The sequence below is a fragment of the Palaemon carinicauda genome, chromosome 14 (assembly GCF_036898095.1).
Source record: "Palaemon carinicauda isolate YSFRI2023 chromosome 14, ASM3689809v2, whole genome shotgun sequence".
Lineage (NCBI taxonomy): Eukaryota > Metazoa > Arthropoda > Malacostraca > Decapoda > Palaemonidae > Palaemon > Palaemon carinicauda.
In genome coordinates this window covers 123,899,330-123,916,134 of record NC_090738.1, presented here as the reverse complement: position 1 = coordinate 123,916,134, position 16,805 = coordinate 123,899,330, and the positions used below count along the sequence as shown (strand labels likewise).

The window sequence follows — 16,805 nt, the reverse complement described above, 5'->3', positions numbered from 1 at the left end:
TCTAAGGTAAGTCTCAAGTAATAACTTAGAATTTTATGCACACTGTAGGAGGCAACACAATTGATTTTGTAGAGAGGAGGGTATTGGTATTCGTTATTTCATAGAGGGGTTTATAAAGACAAATATCATTGTACTATAATTAATGTAAACAGGCCCATTAATCGCACACATGCCTGGTTTAATAAGCAAGCGAGACTTCGGATGCGGAATGCTCGGGGAAGTATACATTTAGCTACAAGGTCTATTAAAATTACTTTGGGAACCATGCATCTCGAAGTTAATTTTAGGTTGAAATGGAAGATGATGAATCTCTCGCTGCTTCTATCCAGAAGTAGCAAATAGCTCCCTGAACTACCAGTTCCAGTGAATACAAAAAAATTTAACCATGAGAAACATTTATCAAATATAAATAGTATAAGTAGACTTTGCATCTCGAAATAGATAATTCCAAATTGTTCCTCATAACAACAAAAGTAGAGAGCACTCTTGACTGTTTGAGCTAACATTCTTCTATGTCTTCTTCCACCATCTACTGTATATTGTAAACACAGGTTCTCAAAATCCCTTGCAATTGTCAATAGGAGGCTGCGTTCCTTGTGACTTTTTTGCCTCCTTAGTTCATGGACAGGAACAGTCTGGAGCCATTGTTCCCCGTGACTTTTTTCCTCCTTAGTTCATGGACAGGAACAGTCTGGAGCCATTGTTCCCCGTGACTTTTTTCCTCCTTAGTTCATGGACAGGAACAGTCTGGAGCCATATTCTCTGGTCCTCAGTAGATACAGCCTTCATTGGACAATACAATTGGTCCTCTTCCTTATTGGTAATAAAACAAGGTAGGGGCGGTAAAAAACATTGCACCCACTGCTGTCTAACACTTAGTATCTGGGGCCTTTCCAAAAAGAGTTCTAGCAAAGAAGCTTTAGGGAGTATCATAAGAAAGCAAGCAGAGTTATATGTATGGAATCTTGCCCATGTGCCCTAGGACCGGGGAGGGCATTCTGTGTCAAAGTAAAGCGGGGAAAAATCCCACAGTTACAACATAAGTTAAAATTAAAAGAGGATGTTCAGCTAGAGGAATGAAAGCATGAATCGAGGTGAAGTTGAAGGCGAAAGATGAGTGCAGCTAAGGGGCTATGAGAAATGCAAAGACCCTTAGGTCATGCCTAGGATGCACTGACACCACTAGCTTTTAGGGGAAGGCCCTGTAAGACTTTTGGATAAGACCAAGATCCTAGTTAGGGACTAACACAACACACATGGAATCTGATTTTCAAAGAACCTAAGTTAAGCCCGTGAAGAATATTTACTAAAAGAAGAGGCAGTTTCACATCCCTAGATGAAGGAAACGAGACATTTCTGCACTATTATAGGAAGTGTAAGAAGTCAGAAGTTAAGGGTATAATGGAGCTGATCAGACTAACAGCCCTTTCATAACATTAACACTAGACTTGACTCAACTTGGCCTTACATCTTTCCGATCGAACCTGCATGATCTTCGATAGTTTTCAGACAGGGAACAGCATAATGAAACTGTTGAGATATTAAGTATCCTTTTAGATTTTAAATTATATGCCCTATTAATTAGAGTGACAAACATCATTTCAAAGACTGTAGAATTCTCATAGATAAAGGCAACACCGCATTTGAGATTTAGTATTGGCTGAAAGTTAAGATCTTCAAACGGGAGGTATAAAAAAAAAAAAAAAAAAAAAAAATAGTTTGATCCATTGAGGCTCAATGTGATAGCCAAAGTTGACAGTATGGGGATATCTCACCCATCTCTTAGAATGGTCACTGAACTCCAAGATCCACAAATACATATTTGGCATCCGCAAGGTATGCTGTTGATGAACTTATTCGTTACTAACTTGAATTACATGGCGTCATTATACTTCTCAGCTAAACTAGTCAAAGTTGCCTGGTATATAGACATGGTGTTATATCCTTTGGAGACTGAAGTCTATGACTTTCTCATTCAGCCTAATGAAGCTGATATTGGAGAAAATCCATGATTCTTTCAGGTCCACCTTGGTCACAGCAGTGTAGTGATGTCCTTTTCATTGGCGAGGAGTCTAGCACTTTGTAGAACCTCTGCTTTTGAATCATTTACATCCCTTTCCGTCGAAATTCTGAAGCCTATCAAAATCCTGTAATTTGTCTGTCTACAATGAAAGTAAGGAGCTTGGCCCAAGAAAGGGAAGCCAGTAGCTTCAATATTCAGTAGACATTCTAGATAGCGTCCTTGTAGGGTCATAGTAATTTCTGGTACCAGAGGGGTATGTAATACCCTTCAGATGACAAATGGGTGTCTTTCTTCATTGTATGCGACTTGCAGCAAACAGACATAAATTTAGATAAGAGAAGTACTTCTCCAGTCCTTTGAAATAATGTGATGGACTGCTCAAGGCAAAATAGTCATTGACTGAACCCTTGATGCAATCTCTCTTCAGTCTTTCAACCACGGGATCTGACCCAGTCGTGGCCGGAGGAAGTTGATTAGCAGCAGTGATGTGAGGAACTTGAATTATATCTTTATACTTAAAAGGGTACCCCAAGCTGTTGGGGTTAAGCTATTGACGAGTGAGAAAATTTAAGGTGTCACCACAAATATTACCACCTTTACTGCTTACAATGCTGTTGTCTCACCATGTTTGTTTGCTTTTTTTTCCTGGTTTAAAGCTTTCGTGAGCTGTGTAGCTACTTTCCTTTGGTGACTGTACTTCTGTTGCGTATTCGTAAAAAGATACTATATTTTCAAAGATAACAAGGTGGAAGAAAGATTGGTAAACAGTTAGTACAAAAAAATGACTAATTGGCTTGCAACATCAATCAACTTTATAACAGCCTGGGAAAAAAATCCTGTCGAATAAAAGAGAAATTGCTGTATATCTAGATATATTAATTTCATATAAGTAATTTCAAGCAAAATTCTTATTTGGCAGCAGTGTATAAATATTTTATACCATCTTTACTCTGAATTTTCCTAAGTGTGTACTTTGTACTGTAATTGAAAAGTACTTCCCCACAGATTTCATAAATGTACTTCTCAAATTTGATTCTGTGGTCTCTAAGCACTTAATGTTTTCTTTATATACAAACAATACTTTTTTTTTTTTTCTCCAAAGATTTAACCAATATAGCAGACTTTGCTTTGAAATCTGTAATCTATTTTAAGAGTTGTCTCTAATGATTGTCAGTTACATTTCCGTTCTGTATGAACCTTCCACACAAATTTTGCATGCATTCAGAATTTTTTCAAAATTCTCGACCGTTTTGAAACCCCTATTTATTTCCCACCCTTGGCTCAAATGTTACATTGGCATTTATCCTTTTCTTCAACTGCTCTAGAGTTCATTGAGAAAATATTACCATCCCAAATTGATACTGAAAACCATTGCTTAGATGGCATAGTTTTGAAATCAATAAGGTGCTGTACTTCATTAGTAGACCTTGTTTAGACCTTGTTTTGGGTTTAAATCCAACCCTCCACTGAAGTCGAGTGAACTACTTCTCGGGCGGGTCCATATTAATCATCTAACGAAACATTTTCATTATAACTTATACAATTCTTTGATTGTAGCATCTTCCAAATCATATGATCTTGTGAAAAGTAATGTCTTTAGTTTCTTCTTAAATTCAGTTGCTCCCTTTAGGTCCTTCATTTCAGTTGGCAGTTTATTATAATGTCTAGGCGCACAGTAGCTAAAAGCCCTTTCACCAAATGTACTCAGTACATTTTCATTGGATGAACTACCTTTTACTTCTTCATGCTCTTACTTATAGTCTTTTATTTAGATACCAATACCAGTACAGTACAATCAATTTTACCATGGATACCACCACGCTTTTTAACTGTATTTAAATTGTTCTTAAACGAACTAATAGCTTAGCTTCTGAAGTAGTATTAACCAACAATAAATTGTTACCACTTTCTTGTGTATGCTGTTTTAATTTTTGTATACTCTAAGATCATCCAAGATTTCGTAAGTGATTCTACAGACCATCTTTGTGCCAAACCCTACATACATACTGTACATGGATCAAATTTATACATGTCTTCTACAATTTCAAATAGTCTTACGGATAGTCCTTTCCTTACAAAGCAACAGGATTCCTGGTGAACTTTCATGTTTTCTCTCTGAAATGTCCACAAACATGATTAAACAACTTATTTTTTAAAAGAAAAAACTCCACCACGTCTTTCCATGATAAGATTTTCCTTAAGTATGAATCTGCAAGTGCTCTGTGAAGAAAATAAGATTGTTAACCCTTTCACCCCCAAAGGACGTACCGGTACGTTCTTGCAAAACACTGTTAATTACATGTTTTTATATATTTTTGATAATTTTATGAAAAACTTCAGGCATTTTCCAAAAGAATGAGACCAACCTGACCTCTCTAAGACAAAAATTAAGCCTGATAGAGCAATTTAAAAAAAATATATAGCAAAATGTGCTCGAAATTTAACCTTATGGTGGGGGTAAAAGTTAAATCTTTGTCGCGTACAGTAGTGTACACAGATATTCTTGGATCACCAAAGTCCTCCTTTCAGTTTGGCATTTACTAGGGCCAATAAAATCTGTGAACTTCTATGTGGAGGTAGAAAATAGGTAATTATATGAAAGAAATGTTACACTGAACAAACACAAGGGGTCATACTAAAAACATCCATAATTCAAAATATATTTTGTATGCGTAACCTACAATATACAGAATGAGCTGTGAAATGTATATTTTGAAAATAGATAGATACAGTACTGTAATTTCACTATAAACAACAGTAGGTCTAAGCTTCTGCAAATTTCCTACAGTAGGCCTAAGCTTCTGCAAATTTCCTTGAATGTTACACATAGCAGATGATAAAGCTTAATATATAAAAATACAAAAATAACCACAGAATATATATAATACAGTACATATAAATATATAAATGGATATTTCTTATTTTGGCATTATCCATTCAATTTGCGAACAACAAAGACTCGTCCTCAGAATTACAAGAATTACAAGATGTTATTTTCTTCAATATAATCAACATACATTGGAAAGAGCGAAAGGAAGATCCAAAATTCAGTTATTTGCAGATGGTCCTCTGAAGCCATCCCATCAACCTCAGGAACATGATGCATTACTTAGTGTATAAGAGATCAATCAACTGGTAATTAGTAGAACCTGAGGAAAAAGGAAATTATGAAATTCAGGATAAGCACATATTAATATGAATGCTCCATAATGTTAATCCAATTTCATTAACCTATAGTATATATATTGTATATATGCAGCAATAGAAAAAGTTTTGTTTTCTATGGAATACCAATGCAATGAGAAGTGTAAAACTGAATTTTACATATCTAATGTTGTTGGTCCTATTACAAATATGCAAAATGCGAATTAGAATTTTACAAGCTGATATCCAAGAACTAATATGATAATTATATGCAATGAAAGTCTGGCAAATGAGTTTAACATTTTAACTCAAAAGCATGGTCTAAGTTTATTCATATATCATCATCTCCTACGGCTATTGACGCAAAGGGCGTCGGTTAGATTTCGCGTCATCTCTACCTTGAGCTTTTAATTCAACAAATTTCCATTCATCGCCTCCTACTTCACGTTTCATAGTCCTCAGCCATATAGGCCTGGGTCTTATTACTCTTCTAGAACCTTGCGGAGCTCAGTTAAACGTTTGGTGAACTAATCTCTTTTGGAGAGTGGGAAGAGCATGCCCTAACCATCTCCATCTACCCTTCGCCATGATCTCAAGCACATATGGCATTCGAGTAACCTCTCTTATGGTTCTATTTCTAACCCTGTCCTGCCATTCAACTCCCAATATTCTTTTAAGGGGTTTGTTCTCAAATCTACAAAATCTGGTCGAGATTGTATATCATAAAGTATGTCTTATAAACAACTACTGGTGGAATGTAGGACTGAAAAAAAAGATAGAAAAATTCATCACAAAATGAACGCCACTGACGCAACATTTACCAATGATAATGCTTGATTAATTGAAATTTGCTTTAGAAACGTCAGTAACAGTACCTACTTGCTGTTTTTCTAATGCGAATTTGCGAAATATTTCGAAATATAAACAATCTCTCGAGTCGAAGTTGACAAGCGAGCAGTGTTGCTCTGGATGGGGATGGGTGACCATTCTGGATGGCAAAGTTTGATTCTTTTGGGTTTCCTTGTACTGACTTAAATCTTAAGAGGCATTTCTGTTATAGCGTCTGTAGTCTAATCCCCTATCTCCCTCCTACATATGGGTGTGGAGCTCAAGTTACTTATCGTCGCGGGTGTCCCTACTATAGTAAAACCAACCTGTCGTGGCGGCTGAAACGATTTCTGACCCAGTGTATAGCGTACTCTTGTCAAAACAATTCAACCACTTTAAGGAAAAAAAGAACACGGTACACAATAGGGAAAGAGTTACCCCTGCACTAATTAAATTACACTGGCTACCGGTAAAAGCGAGAATTGAATACAAGCTACTCTTACTAACGTTTAAGATACTGAACCAAAATATCTAAAAGAATGCCTGAATAAACTAGAACTAGAAACAAATGTTAACATAAGACACATGAGTGACAAACATAGGCTATCTGAACCAAGAACAAATAGTAAATTTGGTGAAAGGGCTTTTAGCTACTGTGCGCCTAGACTTTATAATAAACTGCCAACTGAAATGAAGGACCTAAAGGGAGCAACTGATTTTAAGAAGAAACTAAAGACATTACTTTTCACAAGGTCATATGATTTGGAAGATGCTACAATGAAAGAATTGTATAAGTTATAATGAAAATGTCTCGTTAGATGATTAATATGGACCCGCCCGAGAAGTAGTTCACTCGACTTCAGTGGAGGGTTGGATTTAAACCCAAAACAAGTAAACAAGTAAGTACAAAGGCACGAGCCATGCAAACTGATTGAAACTGATAAAGCGTAGCCGCTTTACGTCAGATGTCCTTCCTTTTTAACTAATCTCACAGGATTAACCAGAGGTGGCTACGATTAAGCAGAAGTTAAATTCTCAAGGGTAAATTTATCAGGAGAGAGCCATATGTAATCCAAAGAATGGTTGATCTTGAGGTATAAAATGAAGTGCTTAAGACTGCATAAGCTATCAAACTTAAACGGTTCCTCCCGACGAAACAAGGAGGTTTAAAGCCGATTAATGAATGTCCATCGCTGACAAACTACACCGGAAAAAGTGGCAACATTTATGCCACGTTACTTTATAGTACGACTGAATAATGTTTCAAATCTATAACAATTAAAATTTGAATTTTTTATAACTGAAGTTAAACATTTAAAGAAATCGTATTCATTTTAACCATCAAATGGCATCATTTTCTCTATTTTCGAAACGCTCTGATATATGGCAACGTTTGTTTTTGTCTTCAGATACAGCCCGACCTTCTTTGACCTTGACATTGACAAGTGTTCTATAGGAAACAGCTATGGGCTAATGGGAGGCCCACGGTTGACTAGACGAAGAAATTAAAAATTCCGTAGAACTGTCATGCAATTAGCTCGAAGGGCTGCGGTATTCATTTGAGAAGCTCTTTGGAAGGCATTTTTTTTTTATCTTTTATTATGAAAATACAATTACATTTTCTTAACATACATTTTTTTCTTTTATAAAGAAATATTCCTTAAATTATATTTTACATTTTTGTATATACATTATAACATCTATTATATGATAAAATTACATTTTTATTTTATTATTTTCCTAAACATGTTTTTAAGTTAGAAACATAATGATTTGTGAAAATATTTTTAACATGATACTTATATCCAATAATATTTTTAAATATTTAGGACGTGTCACAGACGGTTATAAAACTTAAAAAGGGTAATACAGGCCTAGAGGGGTATAACGGACTATTTGTTATTGTTTAAAATGGCCTGGAGCATATCTTCAAACGTGGGGCTCAGCCTATGAATCATACCCGCCGCTGTTGGAGGGGGGGGGGGGGGGTTGGAATTGTTAACTTATTACCGGGTAAACATGCCACTTGAGTAAGACGAAAACAAGTGGCGTACAAACAAATGTTTTCGGGTCCCACTTCTGAGTATAACTGAGTCTAGTGTTATAAAAGTGTGGACACGGGTTACCGAAATTAACAAAATCACAAAATATTGGTAATTTGTATTTTTCCTAAAATACGGGTTACCGAAATTAACAAAATTGGTGTCAGGATTTACATTGCTTAAAGAAATCAACCTCCGATGCTATTAAACACAATCATAGTTTCGGAACAAACTAATTCCCCTACGTGATAGGGTTAGGAATGCAGCTCTTATATTATTATTATTATTATTATTATTTGCCAAGCTAAGCTACAACCTTAGTTGGAAATTATTATTATTATTATTTGCCAAGCTAAGCTACAACCCTAATTGGAAAAACAAGATAATATACGCCAACAGGCTCGATGGGGGAAAAATAACTTAAGTGGGAAAGGAAATAAATAAATCAACTACTAGAGAATTAATTAACAACCAAAACAAAACATTTTAACCAAGAACAGTAACAACATTAGATTAGATCATTCATACAACGATAGAAAAAATCTGTCTAAATATTAAGAGGAAGATAAATAAGATAGAATAGTGTGCCCTCAAGCAAGATAACTTTACCCCAAGACAGTAGACCACATGGTACAGAGGCTATGAAGAGGTTGAAAACAGTCCCACGTGGTCAATACCGCGGATTCCCGTCTTCGGCATCAAAACCTCTGTTGTAGTTGTAATGTAATATTTCCGCTTTCCAAACTTGCTTTCGCCTGTCGAGATGGAATTATTTGGGCAAATAGCAAGGGTTGTAAGCCTGACCCAATGTGGGCAGAAGACAGTTTCTAAAAAAACTGCCATACTTTCTGCCACAAGTTCTTTGTTCCTAATTGCTCACTAAGCAAAATAAGTTTGCGGCCACTCTGTTATCTCATAAATAGGTGTAAAGCTTCTAAGCTTATTCTTATTATTGTAATTAAGCTTATTTTACCTGTATCATAAGGTATAACGTGTAAAGAACACCTGTAGCTACTAGCTACTGGCTGTATAATCGACTTGAAGGAAATGACCAGGAAAAATTTGGGTGCTAGATTACTAGTGTAGCTTGTATCCTTCTAGAATCTAGATTATTCAGAACGTAGCTTGTATCCTTCTAAGACTAGGTGGGAAAAGGTGAAAAATTTGTAATTTTTTTTTCTTTTTTTATTCAAGTTTTGTCTGTCCCCCATAAACTTAACCGATCAAGTCAAGACGTACGGATGTTTTAGAGCAAAATGAGATGCCAATTATATAATGTGGCAGATTTCAAGAAAAACCTGAAGACTTATCTTTTTAGAAAGTGTTATAATAGTGACCTGAAAACTATTAAGCCTGAATACAAATGCTAGCGAAATAACTGATAACGATACAGAGCAAAATATTAACTGGAAAGAAATTATTTTTTCACACACCAAGGCCCGCCTGAACAGACCTTTAGTGTCTGATGGAGGGCGAGAAATAAATCCGTAAAAGTAAGTAAAATTAAGTATATACAAGATTGTGGTAGGGTTTATGATAGTTGTTATGTTGGCACCTCTAATCTACATTAACCCTTGTTTGTTAATCATCTCACACCCCAAGGGTCAAAACCATTGTTTTTCTAAGTGACCCCGTCCACACCACTTATCGTTTGATCCTCCAGAAATGAATATTGAATAACTCAAAACTACATTAAGAATATGCGGTAAATGCTACATTACAATTCACACAATATTGACAAGCAAATTAGAAAACTACCAGGCATTTCTTACCTGAATTAGCATAAGAATCATTCTTCTTCGGGGTACTTTTTCAAACCCGTGAGAGAAAAGGAATGGCTTCCAAGTGGTTTGCTTTTATATAGTTTGGCAATTTCCAGGAAAAACTGGTGGTACGGATTATCCTGAAAAGTATCCAGAAATAGATACCCCGAAAAATAATGAATAAATTTCTCGGTTTGGATGCCAGTTCTGCTTGACCAATTCCTGAGTTTTTTTAACTGCAGCTCAATCGTCCATTTGTGAACACTGCGGTCATTGGGGTCATTAACCAATTTATGAACATAGCCTTCACGTGAAAGGGTCTGAAAAGCAGCCCAGTCATCACTTATCACAACTGACCCTTTACGAATGTACTTTCTTATTATAGGCAATAATGTTTTGGCACTTGGGTCTTGACCCTCCTTATGCAAAGGGATAATTAGTCTCTTCTTTGATTCCCGCTCAATTCCTCCAAAAAGCCAGACCTGGTTCGGCTCTCTCTTCCTAAATCGCTCGTACTTGATTTTAAGAAAAAATGTCTGGTCTATTTCTACGATGATATTAGGCCCACCGATACTTTCCTGATTGTAGAGCCAATTCAGCGTGACTTCGAAACAAAAATTATGCCAGTTAACTAATGTTCTCGTTGGCCACTCTAGGAATTCCTTACACGGGCTGAAATCATAAAAATTCTGAAGGCAGTGGTTCACATACAATGCTATTTCCCAAGGTGGCAGGCGGGTGTAGCCCAGAAATGTGCCCGCAAACATACTTACTGAGAAATTGCACACTCTCCTTTGAACAGAACGCCCACAATAAAATATATTTAGTTCCTGTGCAATACTGCATGGTAACTTACACTTTTCACACACAACACTTTTTGGTATAACACCGTGATCTTGCAAGTACTCTACGAAATTTGGTGTATTGTCATAAAATTTCTGAATATAATGAAAATAATTGTAGTCACAACCATTGCAAGTCACTGCAGTAGCCATTTCAAAACGAATTTCAGATTAAGCAGAAGGAAGTGTTTCAGATATGGTTGGGGGAACTCACGTGCTCAATAGTAAACAAATCACACGTTGAAATGAGGACACTGATTAAGTCTATCCAATTTGGCGACCGTGGTACAAGAAAAAAAAACTCGTGCGGAGTCATACATTGACTTATTTTGCTCCTGTAAAAAGGTGACAACCGCAAAAAGTTTTGGATATGCCGACCTTTGACTTGGGGGTTTGTCCACATTTGAATGTCGTGGTCGTGGCTGTGACTGATTTGACTGTGAGCTAGGCGAGCTAGGGCTCAGTTGTCGACTTGTCGTACTATAGTCTCACCTAGTTCCTCGATCCTAATTGCTCACTCCGCAAAATAAGGGTTTGCGGGCACTCTATCGCGTTATAAATAGGTGCAATGCTTCCAAGCTTATTCTTATTATTGTAAAAATCTTATTTTATCTGTACAATAGATAAATTAATCATTAAATATTTATCACATGTTCAGTCCAGTGTTGTAATGGGTCGTATTCTTTGTAACAGCAACCCTTCTCTTTCTTCTAATGGTTTATTTCGTAAAACATATATTTTCTGACTTTCCACAGCTTGTATAAGATATTTCTGCATTTGAGTAAGTTTTCCATATTTTCTATCTTAAAAATTAGCAGATATTTTATTATTTTTAATTCCTGATTATGGTTTCATGAGTAAAAATACACTATCATATATATATATATATATATATATATATATATATATATATATATATATATATATATATATATATATATATATTATTCAAATAAGAAATAACAGTTTCCTCTTCCTTTTCACAGCATTTGGTTTTTGCATCTGCATTATTAAAATTGATGAAGTAAGAAAGCATAAAAAGCAAGAACTCATGAAAGAAATAAAAAGGAAAATGGCAAATGAAACTAATAAAAAAAAAAAAGCAGAGATGACCAAACAGGTTTGTGAATAGTAAGGGCAGAAGAGACTACATAGAACTTACACTACCGCTGAGATACTACCGCTAGAGAGTTATGGGGTCCTTTGACTAGCCAGACAGCACTACATTTCCTTATTTCCTTTCCTCACTGGGCTATTTTTCCCTGTTGGAGCCCCTGGGCTTATAGCATCTTGCTTTTCCAACTAGGGTTGTAGCTTGGATTGTAATAATAATAATAATAACATTGGATCCTTCTCTCTGGTTACGATTCATTTACCCTTTGCCTACACATACACCGAATAGTCTGGCCCAGGGATGGGGAACCTGCGGCCTTAAGGCCGCATATGGCCTTCTGGACCATCAAGTGCGGCCTTTTACGGCCATTGATATGTGTACAGTATGTGTAGTATATTTTTGCTTTGACACTGAATATTGTGTTTGAAATCATTCTACTGTATGTACACACATACAAATATGTACACACAGACAATAGGAAAGTTGTGTTCAGTGATGTACCTCCCAGAGAATGGAAGCATTTTTTCATTGAATTCAATGAATCCTAACTTAATAACACTCAGTTTTTCCTTGTCAGCTGCAACCGCTGTTGTAGCTGACAAGGAAAAACTGCTTGTTGCAGTGAGTGAGTGATTTAACGCATGATGGATGAGAGAGGTACTGTTTTGTCCATCTCCTCACTGTGATCTATGTTAGTTTTAGATGAGTCAACAGTTTCCAGATTTTTGGCATAAAAATATTTTATTTGTGCTTTCACTGACGAGTTTTGATTGTATGAAAAACAGCTTCCCTTAGGTAATCTTAACGCAAGGACAAGAGGAACAGACATTTTAACAACTTCAGTAAGCTATGTCACAAAAAAAACTAAATTTTACTTTTTTATTATAATAAGTTATGCACTGATGGTGTCCCAGCTATGAAAGCTAAAAACTAGGGATTTATTGAACATCTTAAGAAAGCAAATAATTGTTTTTTTTTTTTCAATGAAAACAGCTAAGTGTTTAAGGAGATACAATTTTTTACTGGGATGTTGCATTTTTAGGAGATGTGATTATTTAAAAAGTACCTACTTGCCAATATAAAATATTTGAAAAGGTTATATTGTTGATATTTATAAGCTATCTTTTCCAAAAACTTAATATTATTTTATTTATCACTTCAATACAAAGAACCTACTTGCTCAACTAAAGTAATTTAAAAGTGACATGCTTTCGATATTATTCATTTACTTACGTTAGTTTGAAAACTACCCAAACTTGAATGAAATATTTTAAAATTTAGTTTTAAATATAATTCATTTACTGATTACTTGTATGAAAAGTACTCGATTCAAATATTTGAAATTGTAATGCTTTGAATTTTTATAAACCTGTCACTCTTTCTTTAGATTACTAATAAATTACTTGGAAGATAAAATAACCAACAAAATTCTATGCCGGCTTTAAAGAGCATTGAGGAATTGCAAGATGGCCTTCATCCAAAAAAGGGTTCCTCACCCCTGGTCTGGCCTATTCTCCTCTGTCTTCATATACCTGACAACACTGAGATTACCAAACAATTCTTCTCCATTCAAGGGGTTAACTACTGCATTGTAATAGTTCGTGGCTACTTTCCTCTTAGTAAGGGTAGAAGAGACTCTTTACCAATGGTAAGCAGCTCTTCTAGGAGAAGGGCACTCCGAAATCAAACCATTGTTCTCTCGTCTTGGGTAGTGCTATAACCTCTGTACCATGGTATTCCACTGAGTTGGGTTAGAGTTCTCTTGCTTGGGGGTACACTCGGACGCACTATTCTATCTTATTTTTCTTCCTCATGTTTTGTTAGTTTTTATAGTTTATATAGGAAATATATATTTTAATGTTACTCTTTACAAAATATTTTTTTTCTTGTTTCCTTTCCTCACGGTTATTTTCCCTGTTGGAGCCCCTGGCCTTATATCATCCCGCTTTTCCAACTAGGGTTGTAGCTTAGCAAGTAATAATAATAATAATAATAATAATAATAATAATAATAATAATTATTATTATTATTATTATGGGGTAGTAATAGTTACAAAATCAAGGTTGAATATGCTAGAATTAAAAGAAAATTATAGAAACAGGAATGATAAGGATAGACTTGTGTGTTGTGTAGGGAGGCAGAGGATGCTACTGAGCATATGTTTAGCTGTAATGAATTAAGAGAATTTAGAAATAATAACATAGAAATAGGGAATCTAGAAGCACCAACCAAAGAGGTTGTCGGTATATGAGAAAGCCCCTAGAAGTAAAAAGTGTGCAAGCTGTGTTGTCTGTGTAGAACAGTGGTTCCCAAACTATCTTAGCTGACGCCCCATTTTTACTTCCAGTAGACCCGTACGCCCCCATTTCTCTCTTTTTTTTTTATATGTCTTGGGGTCGAAGAAGAAGAGTCGATGACGATTCATTGTTTATTAATCAGATGCCCAGATTACAAGTGCCTGCAACAGTTGTTTGTTGTTGTTGTTGGGGTATTAAAGCCAACACTTGTTGTTGGCACGGGCCTTTCCCTTGGTTGGCCCGTAGGTGATCTGTAAAAATTTATAAGGTAGTTGCATTAATGGAAATTTGAAAGGTTTTTAGTAGTAGAAAAAGATGTGGATAGGGTAAGGATGATGGTGGTAGTGGTAGAGGGCCATCATTTCTCGGATAGTGGTAGTTTGAAAAGTGGGGGTGTAAGGCTTTTGAAGATTAGAGAAAAATTGTGCAGGTGGGGTTGTCCAACCCTTTACTCCCTAGGGTCCCTGCAGAGAGATTTTAAGTGGTAGATTAGTTGAGAAGTGAAAGGGGGTGATGTGAATAGAGCCTTACAATGAGGGGATGAGATGGTGCATGGAATGAGGAGGTCTTACCTTGGTGGAGGTAGTGTTGAAAGCAACTGTGCATGTGTGTCTATGCTTTTGACAATTGCTTTTGCCAGTGTGGCTGCCTCTTTCATGGCATGTGGTGTGTTGATGTCTACAAGTAGATCACCTCGTAGCTGTGCTGTTTCTCTGCATTCTAGTAGGTAGTGCAGGAGAGCTTGTTGTGGTATGACATCACAGTGTTCACACCTTGTCTGGATGTCATCTAGGAGTTCCCAGTTTGCTTTGTAACCCAGCCGGAGTCTGTGTATACATACTGCCAGTTTTCTTGGGGTGTATCTGTCTATGGGAGGGGGTTCTAGTTCCGATGCCCATTTGTACCATGTTGCAGAGGGAGAGCCATTCTCTATCCTCATATGTAGTTCCTTGATTAGGTTGTTCTTGAGCTGTGTCTTTATTTTGCTTTTGATTTGTTGCAGTGCAGGCTGTATGTGCACCTGTACATTGTGAATGTGTTTGGTGCTTTTGGCTAGCTCATCAGCCTTTTCATTCCCTGGTATCCCGATGTGACTGGGGATCCAGTTTATAGTTACTAGTCTGTTTCTTTCATTATGTTGATGTAAGAGGATTTTAATGTCCGCTATCAGGGATTTGTTTTCTTTGTTTTTGTCCTGCTGTAGGACCTGCACTGAGGATCGTGAGTCAGTATGTATGACTACTGGTCCTTCCTCATTTTCAATAGAGTATTTTAATGCTTGCTGTATTGCGACAAGCTCTGTCTGCAGGGTGGAGACATTGTTGGATGTTCTCCAGCAAGCTGTGAACTTGCAGGAGTGAACTGCCGCTCCTGCTGTTTGGGTTCCAGGATCTACTGTACCATCAGTATAGTAGATCTGTGCCCCTGTTGTTTCTACTGAGGTTATAGCTGCTTCTGCTGCGTTTCTGAGTTCTTCTATTGTGCAGTTTTCTTTTGCCCTTGGGAGTTTGGTGTAGTTGAATTTAGCAACTTGTTTTTTCCATGGTGGAATGTGTATAGTACTTTGTGCTGTGTCAGGTTTTAATTGTAGGATTGTTTCTGTAAGGCCAAGTCTTTTGATGTTATCGCTATGGTCTTTGCCATAAGAATCTGGGGTTTGTACTTCAGGATGTTTGGATAGTTCCTCTCTTACTCGTCTTTTGGTGATTGAGTCTCTGTCTGACAGGAACATCTTTGCAACTATGCTTGCATTTCTTAGTGCAATTCTGTCTTCGAGGGTTGGTAGTCCGGTTTCCAACCTTAGGTTGCAAAGTCTTGTCCACATTGGGGCACCCAACATGAGCCTCATGGCATTGTTTTGAATCACTTCAATTGTGCTTGTTTGTAGATCTGTTAGTCCTAGGAGTGTTGGGGCGGCATAGTCTACTAGTGATCTGGAACAGGCTAGATAGTATTTCTTTTGGACGTGTTCATTTGCTCCATCCTTGAGCCTGCACATATATCTCATAGCTGCATTTCTGGCATTTGTTCTTTCCTTGAGATATTTTATCTCTTGCTTGAAAGTGAGCTGTTTGTCTATTATTACCCCGAGGTATGTGTATCGGTCCACCCATTCTAGGGGTTCCATTCCTATTGTGAGTGGTTGTACGGGGTTTGGGGCTTTGATTGTCATTGCTTTTGTTTTGGCAATGTTAATTTTTAGTCCAAGCTCATTGGATTTGTGGCTGATGGCATTGAGTGCTCTTTGCATTTTTATTGTCCTGACTGGCCCTCGAGCTATTACACATACATCATCTGCATAGATAAATATATTAACTCCTTCAGGTAGCTGAAGTGAGGCTATATTTTCCATGAGGATGTTGAAAAGGAGGGGGCTTAGAATTCCTCCTTGCGGCGTACCATTTTCCAATTCATGATATGTGGATATCACTCCTTGAAATTTGACTCTGGCTTGCCTTCCTAGCATGTAGTTTTTAGTCCATGCTAGTAGGTGTCCTTTGACTCCTTTTTTAGCTACTGATTGCAGCACTGCAACTGGGCTTGCAAGCTCGAAGGCTTTTTCAAGGTCTATGAAGACTATTGTTGCCTTGTTTTGATTTATGCAGCTTAATACATCTGTGATGCATTCAGAGGTTCCAATTCCCTCCTGATATGCATATAGCTGCTTGTTTAGGGGGCCAATTTTGTACTTTAATCTGTTTAAGACCATTTTTTCTCCTGTTTTTTCTATACAGGATACCAAGGCTATTGG

The 16,805-nt window shown here is 36.8% G+C and overlaps 1 protein-coding gene across 1 annotated transcript; it reads right to left on the bottom strand.

Moving 5' to 3' along the window:
* Positions 1 to 4,713: 4,713 nt before the first annotated feature.
* LOC137653313 (uncharacterized) lies at positions 4,714 to 11,104 on the bottom strand. Its single transcript, XM_068386681.1, has 2 exons — positions 9,810 to 11,104; positions 4,714 to 5,172 (listed from the first exon to the last, which is right to left on the bottom strand). Exon 1 carries the CDS (start codon positions 10,793 to 10,795, stop codon positions 9,827 to 9,829), a length of 969 nt encoding a protein of 322 aa, XP_068242782.1. The 5' UTR covers positions 10,796 to 11,104; the 3' UTR covers positions 4,714 to 5,172; positions 9,810 to 9,826.
* Positions 11,105 to 16,805: the final 5,701 nt, after the last annotated feature.

Bases quoted from the DNA above. Each gene is read 5' to 3' on its own strand.
- LOC137653313 (XM_068386681.1), bottom strand. From the start codon at position 10,795: ATGGCTACTGCAGTGACTTGCAATGGTTGTGACTACAATTATTTTCAT.